Below are 19,876 nucleotides of genomic sequence, written 5' to 3' on the forward strand. Positions count from 1 at the left end.
CTAAATTAAAAAAAAATCTCCAAGTGTGATTCCAATACACCACAGGTTGAGAACCACTGGACTGAATAATAATCATAACCATCCTCGACTCAGTAATAATTCTCCTTTAGAAGAGCAAGTCCTGGTGTTGAGACAATCAGCTATCCTTTTGGAAAAAAATAAAGTTATCCTTACATCATATCAAATTCACTATAATAAACTCTAAATGTATTCTAGAAGCTGGGGACAAGACAAAATCCCTACTTTCATGGAGTTTCCAATCTAAGGAGAGACAGACCATGAACATATTAACAAATAAATTGGGTAACTTCAGTAAGAGGTGATCTATGAAGAAAATAAGTCAAGGTAATGAACTGGGGCACATCTTTTTTTGTTTTTGTTTATTTGTTTCATTTTGGCTGTATTGGGTCTCAGTTGCGGCACATGGGATCTTTGTTGTGGCATGCAGGATCTTTTTAGTTGCAGCATGCGGGATCTTTTTAGTTGTGGCATGCATGCGGGATCTAGTTCCCTGACCAGGGATTGAACCTGGGGCCCCTGCATTGGGAGCACAGAGTCTTACCCACTGGACCACCAGGGAAGTCCCAAACTAGGGCACATCTTAATGTAGAGAGGGTGGTTAATTTAGTTAAGGTGGTCAGGGAAGGCCTTTTGGAAGAAGTAATATTTGAGCTGACTCTGAAGGTGTCAGCCATAGGAAGATCTGGGGGAAAAGAGTTCCAGATAGGAGAAATGTAAAAGTTGAGAAGGAAATGAGTTTAAGGTAGGTTAAAGACCTAAATGGAAAGCACTATAACAGAATGAGAAAAAAAGATAATATGGTTGTTGCCTTGTATAAAAAAGGTCTTCCAAAACAATAAACAAAAAAGAAAAGCCATAGAAGAAAAGATTGTAAATATATCAAGTGGCTATACAAACATTCTGTATGATAACTCCTGTATGCTAACACAAACCATAAACATGTTACATACTGTGGGAAAATATCAGCAATATATATAATAGACAAAGGGTTAATAACCAGAAACATAAATGACTCCTACAACTTAATATGGAGAAAACAAATAAACCTGTAAGAAAAACTAGGCAAAGTTTACAAAAAGTTCACAGAGGATGGGCCAATAAACATCGTATAAAAAGACATTCAACTGCACTAGTGAGGGAAAATGCAGAGTTAAAAACAAACACAAGTTACCATTTTTTTTCTCCATCAGATTGGCAAAGAGTTTAAAGGTCAGAGTCTTAGGAAATGTGAAAATACACTGCTGATGGGAGTGAAAACTGGCACAATGCTTTTGAAAGGCAATTTGGCAGTATGTAATTAAGATTGAAAGTGGCCCAGCAACTCACTTGTGAGTATCCACCTACAGAAACATGCCTGTACACAAGGAGGCCCCTACTGGTATATTCACTGAAGCTCCGTTTTACTGAAAAATAAAGCCACTTTATTTATTTTTTTTATTTATTATTTTTCTTTTGCGGTACGTGGGCCTCTCAGCGCCCGTGAGCCATGGCCGCTGGGCCTGTGCATCTGGAGCCTGTGCTCCGCAACAGGAGAGGCCACAACAGTGAGAGGCCCATGTACCGCAAAAATTAAAAAACAACAAAAAATCATAATAGGGATAATAGTGATACATGAATAACAACATAAACTTACAAATTGCAGAACAATATTTTTATCATAATTTATTTAGTAAAATAAATAATAACGTTATTAATATACCTTGATTGATCATAAGATTTTTCTGGCTCACTTTTCTGCAAATTCTTTTATTTAATCATCAAATCTATATTTTTAGCAACCTCGTTTTGAACCAGTATGATTGAAGGTAACATCAGTCAAGATTGCAAATGTTTGATAACTTTTCATTTTGAGAAGGAGCTTTCTACTGATTCAACTGTTACTGGCACTGTTTGTTGTAGGCTGTGACAACATTGGGATAGATTCCTGATAAATTATTTCAAAATACAAATTTTCATACATCTAGATCTGATGATTCTTGTAGAACAATGTTTCTAAAAAGATTTAACTCTACATACAGATCAGTTTTGTCTAAGTCTGAATCTAATTTTAAATATAAATTTATACAATGGCATTTAACGTTTCCTCTGACATTTCCTGTAACTTGTGGAGGTATGCTATAGACTGAATGCTTGTGTCCCCACCCCCCAAAGTCATGTTGAAATCCTAACCCCCACAACGTAATGGTACTAGGAGGTGGGGCCTTTGGTAGGTGATTAGGTCTTGAGGGTGGGGCTCTTATCAATGAGATTAGTGCCCTTATAAAAGAGCCCCCAAAAAGCTCCTTCACCCTTTCTCCCACACAGCAAGAAGATCACCATCTATGAACCAGAAAGTGGGCTCTCACCAGACACTGAATGTGCCAGCACCTTAATTTTGAACCTCCCAGCCTCCAGAACCTTAAGAAATAAATCTGTTCATTAGCCACCCAGTCTATGGCAATTTTGTTATAGCAGCCTGAACAGATTAAGACAAGGTCATACAAGGAATGAAAATGGCTTCATTATTTATTTATAATTCAAAACACCTTTTTATGCATTCTACCACTATATCTTCAATTATAAGGAAAACACTTTTAAATTGTCTTCCTCATTAATAATTGGTTCATCCAAAGCCTTCATCTGTATCTACTTTGATGATCTTTAAATTTAATTTCCATTTCCTAGTCTGTGGATATTTGCTTTGCAATTTTGCACTTGTTTTCAAAATGAGCTATTCTAAACCAGGGGTCCCTAACCACAGGGCCCCACAGCAGGAGATGAGCTGCAGATGAGAGTGAAGCTTCATCTGCCGCTCCTCATCACTCGCATTACCACCTGAGCCATTCCTGCCCCCCCCCTGCCCCCCTCCATGGAAAAATTGTTTTCCACGAAAGCAGTCCCTGGTGCCAAAAAGCTTGGGGACTACTGTAAAACCCCTCAAAGAATTCTAATAACCTCCCGTGACGTATTTTACTTCAATGTCTGTGAGTACTTTTTTATTTTGTAATAATTTACTGACGAAGTTTACTGCCTGAGTGCCAGAAGTTCCTGTCCCAGTGCTCAGGCCAGAGTTAATATTTGTGCACATGCTGCAGGGACAGGCTCTGTTGACAGAAGGGCAAGACTGCCTCTCACCACAGGTCCCATCACTGCCCCCATGCAGAAGCTGTCCTTTCTCTCAGGGCTATGGCTACTGCCACCCCTGCTACTGCTTATGCTACTCCTGCCACCATTGTCACTGGCCCAATGTCCCCCAAACCCCCCCGCTCTGGGCCCCATGGGGCCCCAGACTGCCCCAGATGTGCTTGTATATGCCAGGCGGCCTGGCCAACTGCTCAGCATGCACATCACCTGCCGTGCCCACAGGCTCTGCTTACTGCCACCCAGTATATCTCTTCTACTCATGTGTATGCTCCATTGTCACACTGGACTATACTTACAAGACACAGGTTCAAAGATAAAATTATTAAGAATGTCAAGACAATGACAGGAGAGCATTAAATCAAGCCTGAAATCCTTTCTGGGAGCAGAGCTCTATACAGGTGGCACACCCCTAAAGCTAGCCCTGGAGGAGTGGGTTGGTGTTGTCAGCTACCTAGTTTGGCACCTGGGGGACCATCCTGCTAGTTTTTAGTCCAAGTGAGTGTAAACCATATTTTGCTTCTGTGATTCAAATTAGGCAAAGAACTGTTGATCACCTTTCCCTATGACATGGATCTTAGAGTTACCAGTTGCTGTTAGATTCACACAAGGAGTGGTGAAGAGCCTGGAGTATGGCCCTGTATTGCCAGGAACCCCAGCTTGCATACATACTAGCTATATGGCCTCGAGCAGGTGGTTTAAAGTCTCTACACTCAGCTTCCTCATCCATAAAATGGGGATAGTACTAGTACCTACCTCATGGGGTTGTTGTAAGGATTGAGTGAGTTAATGCATGTAAAGAGGTTAGAACAGTGCTTAGAGCACAGTAACTTCTCAGATAATGTTATTTGTCATTATTTTGTCCTTTGTTTTCACTGTCTTTGTACTTTCAAGTCCGTTTTGGAGCAAGTCTGTTCTTCCTCATGTAATGTTTTCCCATTTTTCACCATTTTTCTTCATGTATTTTATAGTCCACTTTGGCCCTCATCATTTTTCCTCTCAACAGTTATATGTACTTATATGCAGAGAGATGAATCGGAAAAGAGCTCGCTGAGGTTCCCTCTAGGAAAGTAAGCAGGGATTGAGTGGTGGTCAGGGGCATCTTCAGCCTGTTTGGATGTTTATTTACACTGGAAATGCATATACTATTGCCTATGTAATTAAAAGTAAATGTTTACAGCTGTTAAGTGGAGGTGGGGTAGAGGAAGAAAGTTTCCAGGGCAGTCTTGTACTACGGCGGTCAGTTCAGATCATGCACTGATGTGAGACACAACTAGAGCACATATTTCCAGGGCAACAGCTGGCTGCCTCCCATCCATGGCAGTGTGAGTTCCTTTGTCAGCAAATCTAACTGCCTCAGATTCAACCCCCGACAGCTTTGCCTTCCCCGTTATCCTTTACCCCCCAACTCTACTACCCAATATCACTGGGGAAGAACTTTTAGGGGTGGGTACCACTGTACCTGGGTCAAATGCCACCTCCTGTGAAGCCTTTCCTGACACACTCACTGAATATGTTTGAACTAATTGTGGCTACCTTTTTGTTCCTACACATGTTGTTCATACCTCTAGGTAGCACTTAGGGTTTGATCTTTTTCAGCCTGTTATTGTTCATTGAACCTTGCTTCCCTCATTAGATTGTATACTCCTTAAGGGTGTACACAGGGTCTCTTACTCATGTCTGGAGATGCCACCCCAAAACCCCACCGATACCCCACCCAGTCCATCATAAATAAATGCTCAGGAGGTATTACTGAGAGAGTGCCCTGAACTGGTCCCCACCACCAAATTAGGGACTTTGTACTTTTATTCCTCCTACCCTGTCCCTGGCCAGCTCTTCCTGTTATTCAGGTCTTGCACTCATATGCCAGCTTCTCTAAGAGGCCTTCCTTGACTGTCTGAAATAGACTACCATCTATTCAAATCTTTCTCTGTCTCATAACTTGTTTTATTATCATCATAGCACTCACTGCAGTTTGAAATTCTCTTATTTGACTCACTTTATTGTCTGTCTCCCTCTCTGGAATGTGAATCACAGGAGGGCAGGGACCTTGTCTGAATCCCCAGTGCCTAGAACAGTACCTTGTATATAGTAGGTGCTCAATAAATATATGAATGAAATTGTATTTGTTTTGATTATTGACTGATCCCCATGAAGAATATTAGCACCATGAAGGCCAGGACCTTATCTGGGTTACTGCTACATCCTCACACCTAGTGCCTCTGGGTTACTGCTACATCCTCACTGTAGTGCCTAGTGCATAGTAGATGCTCAACAAAGAATTGTTGGGTGAGTGAATTAATGTTCCACATACACCTTAACTCAACATACTCCACACTGAACTTAGTCTCTTTTTCCCCACGAAAAATGCTTTTTCTTCTGTGTACCCTGGCTCAGTCAATGGCACCATCATCCAGAAATGACACCCAACCTAGAAATGAACTCACATTCCTTTCACTCATTCACCCACTATTTTCAATTAGTCTCCTAGCCCAACCTAGTCAACCTCCAAAATATCCCACTTATCTGATCATTTTTTACCCCTGCTGCAACTATTCTGATTCAGGCCTCAGCTTTTTTTCATGACTACTGCAACTGCCTCCTCCTCTCTGCCTCTCCCCTTTTTCTCTCATTTATTATGGAATGCTTCATAAATTTGCATGTCAAACTTGTACAGGGGCCATGCTAATCTTCTGTCTTTTCAATGTTAATATATGTGCTGCTGAAGTGAACACCCTCCTGACTTCTTGTTTAGCTAAGAAAGCTTAAGCTGCAGGGTTTGTCACTTGCCATATGGTCACATGGTCGTATGTTTTATAAAGTTTGCAAAATATATTTGAACCACAATTGGTTAAAATTACTGTCCCTTCCCACTGAGAGTTTTCCTGGTCACATTTTCCTTGTATTAGGTGGTGCTGGAGCTGCCTCAGACATTTTTGAGATCCATCTAAGTGGAAGTTGATTTGCGGGATACATTTAGTTTGGGTTTAGTGGGGACATTTATATGTTTTTACCGCTTCTATTTATAGTTATTACCCAGGTGTAGGAATGACTTCTAGAAATACTCTGTCTACCTTTGAACATAATTTTGTATTCACAAGTCTATATTCTTTTCTTAATGAAATCCTACCTCACAAACTGTACAAGTTTCAGGTCCCACTAAACCTGGATTGTCCCCTGGCTAAGCCAGAAATGTGACTCTGCTGCTTTTGCTCAAAAACCTACAATGGTTTCTTATTGCTTACAGGATAAAATCTAATATTCAACTTCTTTTTGTAAATGTTTTCCCATGTTCATCCATGCATCTGTACATGATAATCCTTTATGTAAGGTCGGATCTTAACAAATAGCACTGCAAAACAGAGGAAAGCTTCAAGTGAGCTTTATTAGGGAGCGCTCCCGGGCGAGGTTCACTGGTCCGAGAGAAAGGGGCCAGAGAAGTCGCACCCGGGGGAGGGGTGGGCAAGATTTTACAGGGGAAGAAGGGAAAGGGGTGTGATGAATCTGGGAGGGCGCAGGGTATTCCTTATTTGGTGGTCTCTTCGGGTATCGTGGCAATATCTGGTGCCGGTTGCATCAGTCTTGGGACCGTTAGTGCCGCCCCTCGAAAGGCGGGAAAACTGGGCCGGGTGGAAAGTCCCCAGGTCAGTTCCTGGAACTGGGTGGTCCGGAAAGTCTCCAGGTCAGTTTCTGGAGCTGGGTGGTCCGGAGAGTTACCGTCTGATGCAACCTGTGAATCTGATTGTCTGATGCAACCTGTGAATCTGATTGCGTTCCCCTGCCTCCGGCCAGTTGGCCTTACACTTTATATACAATGTTCTTGTTAATTTAGTGAACTTTTATATACCCTCCAAGTCTCTCTGAAATCTTCCTTGACAGCAGCAAGCAGCTTCTGAGGCACTTTCTTAGCCTCATTCTGCACTTTGCAAGAGGTATCTGTGTGCTTACTAGATGCTGTATTCCAACTGTTTACCTGCAAGTTTGTCTCCTGCACTGGCTGGCAATCTCCCACCGCAGAGTTCCTCTTTCTCATCATTGTATCCCCAGGGCCTAACCCACCATCACTTAGGAAACTGGTGTGCACACACACATTTCCTTTTCTAAAGCAGTTGGACCCTAAGAAAATGAAATAGTAAGAGTATTCCTAGAGAATATTCTAGAATGTCTGAGAAAACCAGCGCCACCTTGAAGCATGTGTGTGGAGTTCCACTCATTCAACCTCATCTCCCACCCCACCCTCAGGCTGTAGTCAGAAAATCGTGGGACAGGTGCATGAAAATCCTTGAACTGTATTCGAACTGAACTAAACTGAAGTGGGGGGGGGTCAAAGAAGAGAGATTTCAGAGGGAGCTGGGGACAGAAGATTTACGGAGGAATTACGATCGAGGGACCCAGGGAAGGACGCGGGGGGGGGGCGGATAGTAGAGGGTGCAAGGTTCAACAACTTTCCGGCTCTAAAACTTAAGCCACTTGGCTTCCCTAAGCGCGTGTCCTCACGCTGGGATAATAACAGAGCTTCCCTTGCAGGGTGAAAAGTAAACGACCCGGAGACCGTGTGAAAGAGGCCGGCCAGCTGAAGGTGCTCAATGAACGGGAACCTGTGAGTACTCGCCCTGCCTCCAACCGGGCCAAAGGCCCGCCCCCCGCCGCCACCTATTAAGTTTGCGGAGCACAGTCACAGAGTTCACCTCCTCTCGTAAGAGGAAAAAGCTGGCAGGGAGGAGGGGAGTGTGTGTGTGTGTGTGTGTGTAGGGTGTGTGTATGAGGGGAGGGAGTGTGTGTGTGAGGGGAGGGTGTGTATGTATGGGGAGAGGGTGTGTGTGTATGAGGGGAGGGAGTGTGTGTGTGTGTGTAGGGTGTGTGAGGGGAGGGTGTGTGTGTCTGGGGAGGAGGGGAGAGAATGAGTTACAGTGTGTCAGTGATGTTGGTAGGGGGCGGGTGCTTAACTCCGTGCTCGCCCGGAGTAGGGGGAAGGCGAAGGCGGGGAAGGCTCTGGCCCCACTCAAAATGGAGCCAAGCGCCTGCCTCGCCTAAGATGGCGGCCTCCCCGCCTTTCGGTTCCGGGTTCTCAGCGTCGATTGGGTACCTGGGGAGTCGAGCGGGTCCAAAGGTGGCCAAGCCCCGCCCCCTTTCTCAAGGTGACGCTCCGCCCCCGATGGCGTCACGCGGGAGCCGGGGCCCGCCCTTCCCCGCCTGTGCCACGGTTACCTCGCGTGTCCGGCCTTCATAAGATGGCGGTCGGGTCGCCTACCCGCGGCGGCACTGCCACTCTCAATATGGTAGCTGTTTACCCCGTATTTCTCCTCCCCTCTCCGCCTCAACTTCCTCGTTGTTTTGAATAAACTTTATTGACTACTCTGAATTGCCTATCACCGCCACCGGGCTTCTCCCGGAGATTTTTCGGGCTGTTTTTCTCCGACCGGGCCGCCGGTTCATTTCCTTCCTCGCTGGTTTGCTCGCAGCGATCTCCTGCCGGCCCAGCGACGCCGCCGCTTGCCTGTTTGTCAGGCGGCCGCCGGACTAGGCCCGAGCCGCGGGCTCCAATAGGCCCTAACAGCCGGGCCCGGGTCAGAGCTGTGGAGAAAACTGCCCTGAAGCAACCGCCGGGCGGCCAGGGCCGCGCGACCAGGGCCGCGCGACCAGGGCCGCGCGACCCAGCGGGTGGCTCGAGTGTAAGGCGAGAAAGGTTCGCTGCGTTGCCGTGACGATCCCAGAATTCGGTGCGCGTCGCCTGTGGGGCCGGAACTGCTGGCCGAACCTTCGCTGAGTGAGGCGCTGAGCAGCTCCGGAGCGAGCCCGGCCGCCGGCGCTTCGGTGGAACTGAGCTCCGCGGGCGTGAGGAATCCCTGCGGCTTTGCGGATGAGGAGGTCCCTGTAGGGTTCCGGACCGAATACGTTCTTGTCAGGTTTGGGGCGTGAGGAGGTTCCTGTCAGTTTGGGAGGCGTGAAGAGATTCTCGTAAGTTTCGGGGGCTGCAAGGAGATTCCTGTCACTCTTGGGATCTGTGACGAGATCCCTGTCAATTTTGGGGGACAGGGGAGTCTTGGTCAGTTTGAGGGGCTTGTGAGGAGATACCTTCCAGTTTAAGAGCTGTGGGAGGAAAATCCTGGCTTGGTTGCAGGAGTGTGAGGAAATTCTAGTCAGTTTTAGGGATTTTGAAGCGATCCTTTCGAGTTTTGGGGGTGCAATAAGAACCCTGTCGTCTTTGAAGTAGAGGGTGAGCTGATCAGTTTTGAGGTTGAGATTTTTTCAGTTGTTGGGGTGATTAGACTCCCGATTGGTCGGGGATGGAATGATTTTGAGAGTGAAGGAGCAGATCATTTAAACTCTCACAACAGAACCCCAGAACTGTGATTTGAGTTGGGCGCCTAGTCTTGTCTGCCTTGTTGCTGAAGACATCGAGGTAATTGTCGAGTAATCTGAGGACTTCCAAGGATCCCTCATCTCTCTCTAGTTGCGTCTATTTTGGGGGTGAGAGAAGTGACTTTTTCTGAGGTACCCCCAGCCTCATCCTCTAGGCTATGCTTTGTGTCATAATAAATATTGAGAGCCCTGGGAAACAAGGTTGCTAACAAGGAGAGGGTGCAGTGAGGGATTAAAGAACCTTCCTGAAAAGGCATCAGATCTTTCCCTGAAACCCGGAAAGAAGTTATCACTGACCCTGGGGGCTGAAGGAGGTAAGGAGGGAAAAAAAGCCTCGACGGCAGAGCGCTGTTCTTTATTTGTTAAGGAAATTCTGGCGGCCGGTGGACTTTCTCCGATTGCCCCCTACAGCCGCACCAGCTGTGTTGCATCCCGGCAGCGGTAACTGCCCATTTGAGAGCTGAGGGACCTGATTCACTCTGTAAAAAGTGTTGTTTGTGCCCAGCCTTCGTCCAGAAAGAACGCGTGCTGCCGCCTCCCGCTCCCTTTGACGCTGAGAACCTGGCCCACCGCAGAACGCTCCAAGGCCAGGCGAAGATGGCCTCGGTACCGGTGTATTGCCTCTGTCGGCTGCCTTACGATGTCACCCGCTTCATGATCGAGTGTGACATGTGCCAGGACTGGTTTCATGGCAGGTAAGGTGGGCAGGGCACGCTGGACAGGGTGTAGTGACCAGGTGCTCACTTGGCTTGCTCCTTTCTCAACTCTGGTTCACGTTCCTGCTCAGAAACTTATTTCCCCTCTCTTGCAGACAGTTAACACCAACCTACCTCCCAGACCCAGATTTTTACATCCTTCCTTGCAGACTGGGGCCTAGCTGACATTGGCCTCTGGTTTCTCCTCTTTTTTCTTTTCCCATATGTATTTCTTCTTTGTACCCTTCTTCTGTTTCTTTGTTTTTTTCCCTTAGAAAAATATTTTCTTTCCAGCCACAAAGAATGTATCATTTTTGTATTCTGGCAATTTTGTTTTGCCTCAGATGCTGGGTTTGGGGGAGACAGTTCTGCATTTTTGAGATATTTGAGTCCAACAAACATGGATTTGAGTTGTGGTTTTGCAACTTATTATCAGAGTGACCTTGGGCAAGTTGCTTTGCCTCTCTGAGCCTCTGTTTTCACCCATGAAGTATATCTAATACATCCTTCCTGTTTACTTAAAGCATTTTGCATGCACTCAGTAAATGGAGGCAGAAATGCAATAGTATTTTATTTCTACAGTATTTATCTGAAGAACCATCCAGCTAAATTGAATTGAGCAGAGGAGATGTTGGGTAAAACAGTAGGAGTAAAACCACTAATGAATTCCCTCCAGCTAAACATGTGTGCACATAAGCACCTGTCACCCAGGATTCCAGAGAGGTTAGTGTGTGGAATAAACCTGTAATATTATCCCATTATTGAGACTTATATCCCAGCTCTGGAAAGAAAACCATGAGACGGATTTGTACATTAGAGTACAACAAAACAGTGTATGGCACCCTCCTTCTGTTGCATGTTGTTAGATTCTAGAATTTTCAGTTGTCATTAGTCCCTTCCAAAGGAGCTGTTCCTGCTATCACACCCAAGACCAAACTGAAGGTGTTGGTGCTGCTAAAATTGTGCTCTTAGCAGGGACTGCCCTGTGCAGCACGTCCAAATTCATATTCAGCTGATCTTTGTTGAGTATTACTGTGTGTCATGTTCCCATGGCACTTTGTGTACATCCTTATTGAAAGTGATTATTTCATCATATCATAGTTATAAATACGTCTGTGTCACTCATTAGCAAGAGGTGCCTGAGGATAGAGATGTCAGCTTTTCATGTTTGGTATCCTCAGAACCTAGTTCAATGCTAAACATATAATAGATTCTGAGTATATATTTTTTTTTTTTGCGGTACACGGGCCTCTCACTGTTGTGGCCTCTCCCGTTGTGGAGCACAGGCTCCGGACGCGCAGGCTCAGCAGCCATGGCTCACGGGCCTAGCCTCTCCACGGCATGTAGGATCTTCCCAGACCGGGGCACGAACCCGTGTCCCCTGCATCGGCAGGCGGACTCTCAACCACTGCGCCACCAGGGAAGCCCCCTGAGTACATTTTTGAATGAACAAATGAATGAGTTGTCTTGAAAAAAGCTATTGCCTGTGGCCCTTGCTTTGGATTGTGTAGGTTTAAACCTGGAAAGTGAACTCTTACCACAATACAGAGACCCTAACTCTGCAGTCTGGGAACAGGAAACAGGAATGAATGCTTCCTGAGTACTTACTGTGTTCCAGGCCCCATGACAGAGACTTGGCATACATTTATCTCATCAAATCCACATCCAAGCCTGAAAGTTAGGTATTTCTTTTTTAAATAATAATAAAAAAATTTCCCATACTATGTAAGTGAGACATGCTTATTGTAGGACATACAGAAAAAGAATAAAGAAGGAAATAAAAATCATCCATGAGCCTACTATCCAGGATAATCTACTGTTTAATTTTTTTGTTGCATTAACTCCCATCATTTGACTTAGAATATAAACATATATTTTACAACATGGGATTGTATTATAAGTACCATTTTGTAACGTGATTTTTATTCCTACTTAACATTATAAAGTTAAGGTCATTAAATATTGATCTGATTTCTGATATCCCATCATATATCTGTATCATCAGTTACTTGGTCATTTCCTCTGAGGTTAGATACTTAGGTTATTTCTACTTTTTTATATTATAAATAATACTATGATGTGAGGGAAACTTTGGGGGTTCTGGAAATGTTTTGCATTTTTATTTGGGTGCTTGTTGAAACAAAAAACATTGCGGTGAACATCTTTGCCGTAGTAGAGACTTGACACTTACAAGGAACACCACTGAGGCCTTTAAGAATTCCAAATTTACAAATATGAAAATGGATTTATGGGCCAGGCCCCTCCTTAATCACATTTCTGTGGTGAGTCCTGTGTTTCTGTGCACACCCTTGACATAAGTTAACTGCCTTAATTATTTTTCCTGTGAAAGTGACCAAGCTTTTATCTCTTATCATACTTTTCTCTATGGGCTGCCAGAGAATAAGGAAGCCAGCTGAGAATCAGGTCCTTGGTGGGTGGCTGTTCTTGCTTACTCAGTGCATTGCGTGTGCGCGCATGCGCGCGCACACACACACACACACACACACACACACACACACACACCAGGCTCATAGTGCTCTAGTTAAGTCTGTACTTTAGCATAATTGAAAATTACTAAATATTGTGGACTTTTCACGGTTGTTCACAATAGTTAAGCCCACAAATGCCTATAGATGATATAAATCTGTTCACATCTCTGATGACTTCCATAGGCCAGATTTCTTAAAGTCCAGTTGGGGATTAGTAATGCCATGTTACTTCCTGGTAAGGTTATAGCAAGGAAGGTGACTATTCCATTTTGCTGGTGAGAATCTGGATCTCATGGAGGTTAAGTTACTTTCTGAGTCTGGATTTGAACTTAGAATTATCTGGCTCCAGAGCCCAGGTTCTCAAAAGTGGGAAAAAAATGGTATAGCTCCATTCCTCTATTGTAAAGGACTGGATTTTGAAGAGCATTTTGATTTGTAGAGCAGTGGTTCTCAAACTTTAGGGTGTATCAGAATTACTTGCAAGACCTCTTAAAAGATGAGATAGGTAGGCTCCACTTGCAGGGTTTCTGATTCAGTATGTGAGTGGAGGCTACTCTCAGAACCACTGATTTAGAGCATTATTCTGTCTCAATTCCCTCCCTTTCTGTAGAGTGTGACAGCTTCTGATATTGCGGGATGGGTGGGCTAACATATCATTACTGTACACTGTTGTTCTCAAAATGTGGTTCATTAACTGGGAATTTGTTTAAAATGCAAATTCTTGGGTTGGGACCTGGCAATCTATATTTTAACAAGCAGGTAGATTCTGATGTACCCTAACTTTTGAGAAACATTGCTGTACACTGGTGGAGGAAGTTAGTTGGCAAGCATTTATTGATGTCTGGGGCTTTGGCAAAATCTCACTCCTCTACAGTTTTCCTATCTATAAAGGAAGTATTGGTTGGCATATCCCCAAGGTGGTGGCTGTGGTGTGGACTCTAAACTCTAGAGGAAATGGCACTGGCTTCAGATCTGGGTTCAAATTCTGACTCTGTTACTTTTTAGCAAAGGATTTCATCTCTGTGAAGCCTCAATTTCCCCAAGAGTGGTTGTGATGATTTAAATAAAAGGGTAGTGGCCCTTGTTTATTGAGCACTGGCCAGTCTGCTAGTCACTATGCTAAACACTTTGCTTAATTATCTTTAACCTTTTTTTTGAGTTTTAAAATTATGAATTCAGTTCATTTAATAGTTATAGGACTATTTAAATTATCTATTTTGTATGGGATATGTTGTGGTAGTTTCTGCTTTCTAAGGAATTGATCTATTTCTTCTAAGTTGTCAAATTTAAGTGTGTAGAATTTTTCATAGTATTCCCTTATTATCCTTTTGATGGCTGCAGGCTGGCTCTGTGGTGACATCTCATTTCATTCCTGATGTTGCAAATTTGTCTCTTCTCTCTTTTTTTCTTTGTCTGACTTGCTGGAGATTTGCCAGTTTTATTGATCTTTTCAAAGAGGAAGCTTTTTGTTTCATTGAATTTCCCTATTGTCTTTCTGTTTCCAATTTCACTGATTTCTGCACTTTATTATTACCTTCCTTCTGCTTGCTTTGGGTTCATTTTTCTCCTCTTAATGTCTTGAGGTGGGAGCTTAGTTTACTGATTTGAGACTTTTCCTGTATTCTAATATAAGCATTTAGTGCTATTGGTTTCCTTCTTAGTACTGATTTAGCTGTGTCCCACAAATTTTGATATGTTTTCTTTTTCATGTAGTTCAATATAATTTTTAATTTGCTTAGAGACTTCACATTTGACCTATGAATTATATAGAAGTATGTTGTTTACTTTCCAAGTGTTTGCAGATTTTCCTGTTATCATTCTGTTATTGATTTCTGGTTTGTTTCCATAGCGGTCAGAGAATATACTCTATACAATTTCAGTTCCTTTAAATTTACTGGGGTTTGTTTTATGGCCCAGGTTATGGTCTGTCTTGGTAAATGTTCCATGGTCACTTGAAAGGAATGTATATCCTGCTGATGTTGGGAGGAGTTTTCTGTAAATGTTGATTTACTCCTGTTGGTTGATGGTGTTGCTGAATTCTCCTCTCTTTGCTGATTTTCTGCAGAGTTGTTCAGTTCGTTGTTGAGAAGGAGGTGTTGAAGTGTCCAGCTAAAATTGTCAATTTTTAATTCTTCCTTTCAGTTCTATCATTTGCCTCACATCTTGCAGCTTTACTGTTTAAATGCAGATGCATTTGGGATTAATGTGTCTTGGTGGATTGACTCTTTAATTATGTAATGTCCTTCTCTGTCTCTGGTAATTTTCTTTGCATGGAAGTCCACTTTATAGGATATTAATATAGCCATTAATATAGCCACTCCTGCTTTCTTTTGATTAAAGGTTGCCTGGTATCTTTTTCTATCCCTTTACTTTCAACTGATGTCATTATATATGAAGTGAGTTTCTTGTAGGCAGCATATAGTTCAGAATTATTTTTGTCCACTCTGCCAATCTTTTTTTTTTACATCTTTATTGGAGTATAATTGCTTTACAATGGTGTGTTAGTTTCTGCTTTATAACAAAGTGAATCAGTTATACATATACATACGTTCCCATATCTCTTCCCTCTTGCGTCTTCCTCCCTCCCACCCTCCCTATCCCACCCCTCTAGATGGTCACAGAGCACCGAGTTGATCTCCCTGTGCTATGCGGCTGCTTCCCACTAGCTATCTATTTTACATTTGGTAGTGTATATATGTCCATGCCACTCTCTCACAGCTTACCCTTCCCCCTCCCCATATCCTCAAGTCCATTCTCTAGTAGGTCTGTGTCTTTATTCCCATCTTACCCCTAGGTTCTTCATGACATTTTTTTCGCTTAGATTCCATATATATATGTTAGCCTACCATGTTTGTCTTTCTCTTTCTGACTTACTTCACTCTGTATGACAGACTCTAGGTCCATCCGCCTCACTACAAATAACTCAATTTCGTTTCTTTTTATGGCTGAGTAATAGTCCATTGTATGTATGTGCCATATCATCTTGATCCATTCATCTGATGATGGACACTTAGGTTGTTTCCATCTCCTGGCTATTGTAAATAGAGCTGCAATGAAATTTTGGTACATGACTCTTTCTGAATTATGGTTTTCTCAGGGTATATGCCCAGTAGTGGGATTGCTTGGTCATATGGTAGTTCTATTTGTAGTTTTTTAAGGAACCTCCATACTGTTCTCCATAGTGGCTGTACCAATTCACATTCCCACCAGCAGTGCAAGAGTGTTCCCTTTTCTCCACACCCTCTCCAGCATTTATTGTTTCTAGATTTTTTGATGATGGCCATTCTGACCGGTGTGAGATGATATCTCATTGTAGTTTTGATTTGCATTTCTCTAATGATTAATGATGTTGAGCATTCTTTCATGTGTTTGTTGGCAGTCTGTATATTTTCTTTGGAGAAATGTCTATTTAGGTCTTCTGCCCATTTTTGGATTGAGTTGTTTGTTTTTTTGTTATTGAGCTGCATGAGCTGCTTGTAAATTTTGGAGATTAATCCTTTGTCAGTTGCTTCATTTGCAAATATTTTCTCCCATTCTGAGGGTTGTCTTTTGGTCTTGTTTATGGTTTCCTTTGCTGTGCAAAAGCTTTGAAGTTTCATTAGGTCCCATTTGTTTTTGTTTTTGTTTTTGTTTTTCCATTTCTCTAGGAGGTGGGTCAAAAAGGATCTTGCTGTGATTTATGTCATAAAGTGTTCTGCCTGTGTTTTCCTCTAAGAGTTTGATAGTTTCTGGCCTTACATTTAGGTCTTTAATCCATTTTGAGCTTATTTTTGTGTATAGGGTTAGGGAGTGATCTAATCTCATACTTTTACATGTACCTGTCCAGTTTTCCCAGCACCACTTTTTGAAGAGGCTGTCCTTTCTCCACTGTACATTCCTGCCTCCTTTATCAAAGATAAGGTGACCATATGTGCGTGGGTTTATCTCTGGGCTTTCTATCCTGTTCCATTGATCTGTATTTCTGTTTTTGTGCCAGTACCATACTGTCTTGATTACTGTAGCTTTGTAGTATAGTCTGAAGTCAGGGAGCCTGATTTCTCCAGCTCTGTTTTTCGTTCTCAAGCTGCCAATATCTTTTAATTGGTATATTTTGACCATATATACCTAATGCAGTTATTGATATGTTAGGGCATAAGTTAGTCATTTTATTTTTTTGTTTTCTGTTTGTTCCCTCTGTTCATTCTGTTTTCTTTCTCCTGCCTTCCTTTGGGTTACTTAAATCTTTTCAAGAATTCCATTTTGATTTATAATGTTTTTGAGTGTAATCAACTGGTATTGACATTTTACCGGTTTGAGTGAAGAGTAGAAACCTTGCTTCCCTTTAAATTTCTTTATGCTCCCCTGCTATAATTATCTTAAGTATTTCACCTGCATACATTGAGAACCATATTATATAGTGTTACAATTTTTGCTTCAACTCTCAAACGTGATTTAGAAAACTCGAGAAGGAAAGTATATTGCATGTATCCATATTTTCACTCTTTCCCTTGTTCTCGCTTACTTCCTAGTGTTCCTAAGAGTCCTTCTTTTATCATTTCCTTTCTGCTTAAAGAACTTCCTTTAGCCATGCTTTTAGAATTGGTCTACTGGCAACAGATACTCTTAGTTTTCCTTCATATGAGAATGTCTTGATTTCCCCTTGAATTCCTGAAGGGTCTTTTCATTTGATATCAGATTCTGTGTTTCCAGTTCTTTCGGTCCTTGAAAACTTGTGCTGCTTCCTTTTGGCCGCCATGGTTTCTGATGAGAGATCCTGTGTCATTTAAATTGGTGTTTTCCTTTGGGAAATGTCATTTTTCTCACTGATCGCAAGATTTTTCCTTTGTCTTTTGTGTTCAGGATTTTGATTATGCTATTTTTTTTTTTGGCCACACTGCATGGCTTGTGGGATCTTAGTTCCCTGACCAGGGATTGAACCTGGGCCACAGCAATGAAAGCTCTGAGTCCTAACTACTGGACCGCCAGGGAATTTCCTGATTATTGCTGTTTCTCAGTGTGGATTTCTTTGTTGCTGAAGCACTATTCATTTTTTTTCAATCTATTTTCCTTCAGTTTTATTGAGATATAATTGACATATAGTACTGTTTAAGTTTAAGGTATAGAGTATAATGACTTGAATTACATATACATATGTTGTGAAATGATTACCACAATAAGTTTATTTAACATCCATCGTCCCATATAGGTACAAATAAGAGAGAAAGAAAGAAAAATAAGTTTTTTTGCTTGTGACAAGAAGTTTTAGGATTTACTCTTAGCAATTTTCAAATATACTATACAGCAGTGGGCTTGCCTGGTGGCGCAGTGGTTGAGAGTCCACCTGCCGATGCAGGGGATATGGGTTCGTGCCCCGGTCCGGGAAGATCCCACATGCCGCGGGGCGGCTGGGCCTGTGAGCCATGGCCGCTGAGCCTGCGCGTCTGGAGCCTGTGCTCCGTGACGGGAGAGGCCACAACAGTGAGAGGCCCCCATACCGAAAACAAAACAAAACAATACAAACAAACTATACAGCAGTAGTCATCATGTTGTACATTACATTCTCAGTACTTATTTATCTTATAACTGGAAGTTTGTACCTTTTGACCACCTTCATCCACTTCTCCCACCGCACCCCCACCTCTGGAGGGTAACCACAAATCTCACTTTTTCTATGAGTTTGGGTTTTGTTTTTTTAGATTTCACATATAAGTGAGATCATAGAATATTTGACTTTGTCTGACTTATTTTGCTTAGCATAATGCCTTCAAGGGCTGTCTGTGTTGTTGCAAATGGCAGGATTTTCTTCTTGTTTATGACTGAATAGTACTCCATTTTGTGTGTGTGTGTGTGTGTGTGTGTGTGTGTGTGTGTGTGTGTGTGTGGTGTATTTATATATACATATATTACATTTTTTTATCCATTCATCTTCTGATGGACATTTAGGTTGTTTCCATGATTCAGTTATTATAAATAAGTCTGCAGTGGATATGGAGGTGCAGATATCTCTTTAACATAGTTTTTATTTGTTTCAGATAGATACCTAGAAGTGGAATTGCTGGATCATATGATAGTTATATTTTTAATTTTTTGAGGAATTTCCATACTGTAAGTGGCTGCACCAGTTTGCAATCCCAACAGTGCACAAAGTTTCCCTTTTCTCCATGTCCTCACCAACATTTGTTATCCCTTGTCTTTTTGATAAGCCATTATAACGGGTGTGAGATGATATCTCATTGTGGTTTAGGCTTGCATCTCCTTGATGATTAGTGATGTTGAGCACCTTTTCGTGTACCTGTTGGCCATTTGTATGTCTTCTTTGTAAAAATACCTATTCAGTTAGTCTGCCGACTTTATAACCAGAGTTTTTTTTTTTTTTTTTTTTTTTTTTTTTGCTATTGGGCTGTATGAGTTCTTCATTTATTTTGAATATTAACCCCTTATTTAACATATGATTTGCAAGTATATTCTCCTGTTCCATAGGTTACCTTTTTCTTTCTTTTTTTTTTTTTTTTTTTTTTTTTTTTGCTGTGCAGAAACTTTTTAGTTTGATGTGGTCAAACTAAATTTTTAATTTATTTTTGATTTTGTCACTTTGTGCTTTAGATGTCATGTCCAAAAAATCATTGCCAAGATGCATGTTAAGGAGCTTTTTTCCTATGTTTTCTTCTAGAAGTTTCATGGTTTCAGGTCTTACATTTAACTCTTTAATCCATTTCAAGTTAATTTTTGTGAGTGGTGTAAGTCAGGGGTCTGTTTTCATCCTTTTACATGTGAATATCCAGTTTTCCCAGCACCACTCACTGAAAAGACTGTCTTTTCTCCACTGAGTATTCTTGGCTCCCTTGTCAAATATTATTTGACTGTGTATGCATGGGTTTGTTTCTGGGCTCTCGATACTGTTCCATTGGTCTATGTATCTGTATTTATGCCAGTACCATACTGTTTTGATTACTGTAGCTTTATAATACAGTTTGAAATCAGGAAATGTGATGTTTCCCAATTCCTTCTTCTTTATCAGGATTGCTTTGGCTATTCTGGGTCCTTTGTGATTCCATATGAATTTGAAGATTGTTTTTTCTACTTTTGTAAAAAAATACTGTTGGAATCTTGATAAGCATTGTTTTGAATCTATAGATGGCTTTGGGTAGTGTGGACATTTTAACAGTATTGATTCTTCCAATCCATGAACACAGGGTATCTTTCCATTTC

At 42.2% G+C, this 19,876-nt stretch overlaps 1 protein-coding gene and 1 non-coding gene across 3 annotated transcripts in view; one reads left to right on the top strand and one right to left on the bottom strand.

Moving 5' to 3' along the window:
* Positions 1-507: 507 nt before the first annotated feature.
* Positions 508-580, bottom strand: TRNAG-CCC (transfer RNA glycine (anticodon CCC)). The gene has a single exon. It is a non-coding gene; the product is annotated as a tRNA-Gly (tRNA).
* Positions 581-10,020: 9,440 nt separating this feature from the next.
* The window catches only part of PHF8 (PHD finger protein 8), an 87,124-nt gene continuing 77,268 nt past the window's right edge, over positions 10,021-19,876 (top strand). The window contains exon 1 of one of the 2 annotated variants that reach the window (XM_007446480.1): positions 10,021-10,199. In XM_007446480.1, the coding sequence (XP_007446542.1) occupies positions 10,102-10,199 (98 nt within the window). In that variant the 5' untranslated portion in view covers positions 10,021-10,101. The remainder of the gene's footprint in view (positions 10,200-19,876) is intronic. The other variant, XM_007446479.1, reaches the window with a different exon arrangement.

Source organism: Lipotes vexillifer, unplaced genomic scaffold (genome assembly GCF_000442215.2).
Source record: "Lipotes vexillifer unplaced genomic scaffold, Lipotes_vexillifer_v1.1 scaffold624, whole genome shotgun sequence".
Lineage (NCBI taxonomy): Eukaryota > Metazoa > Chordata > Mammalia > Artiodactyla > Lipotidae > Lipotes > Lipotes vexillifer.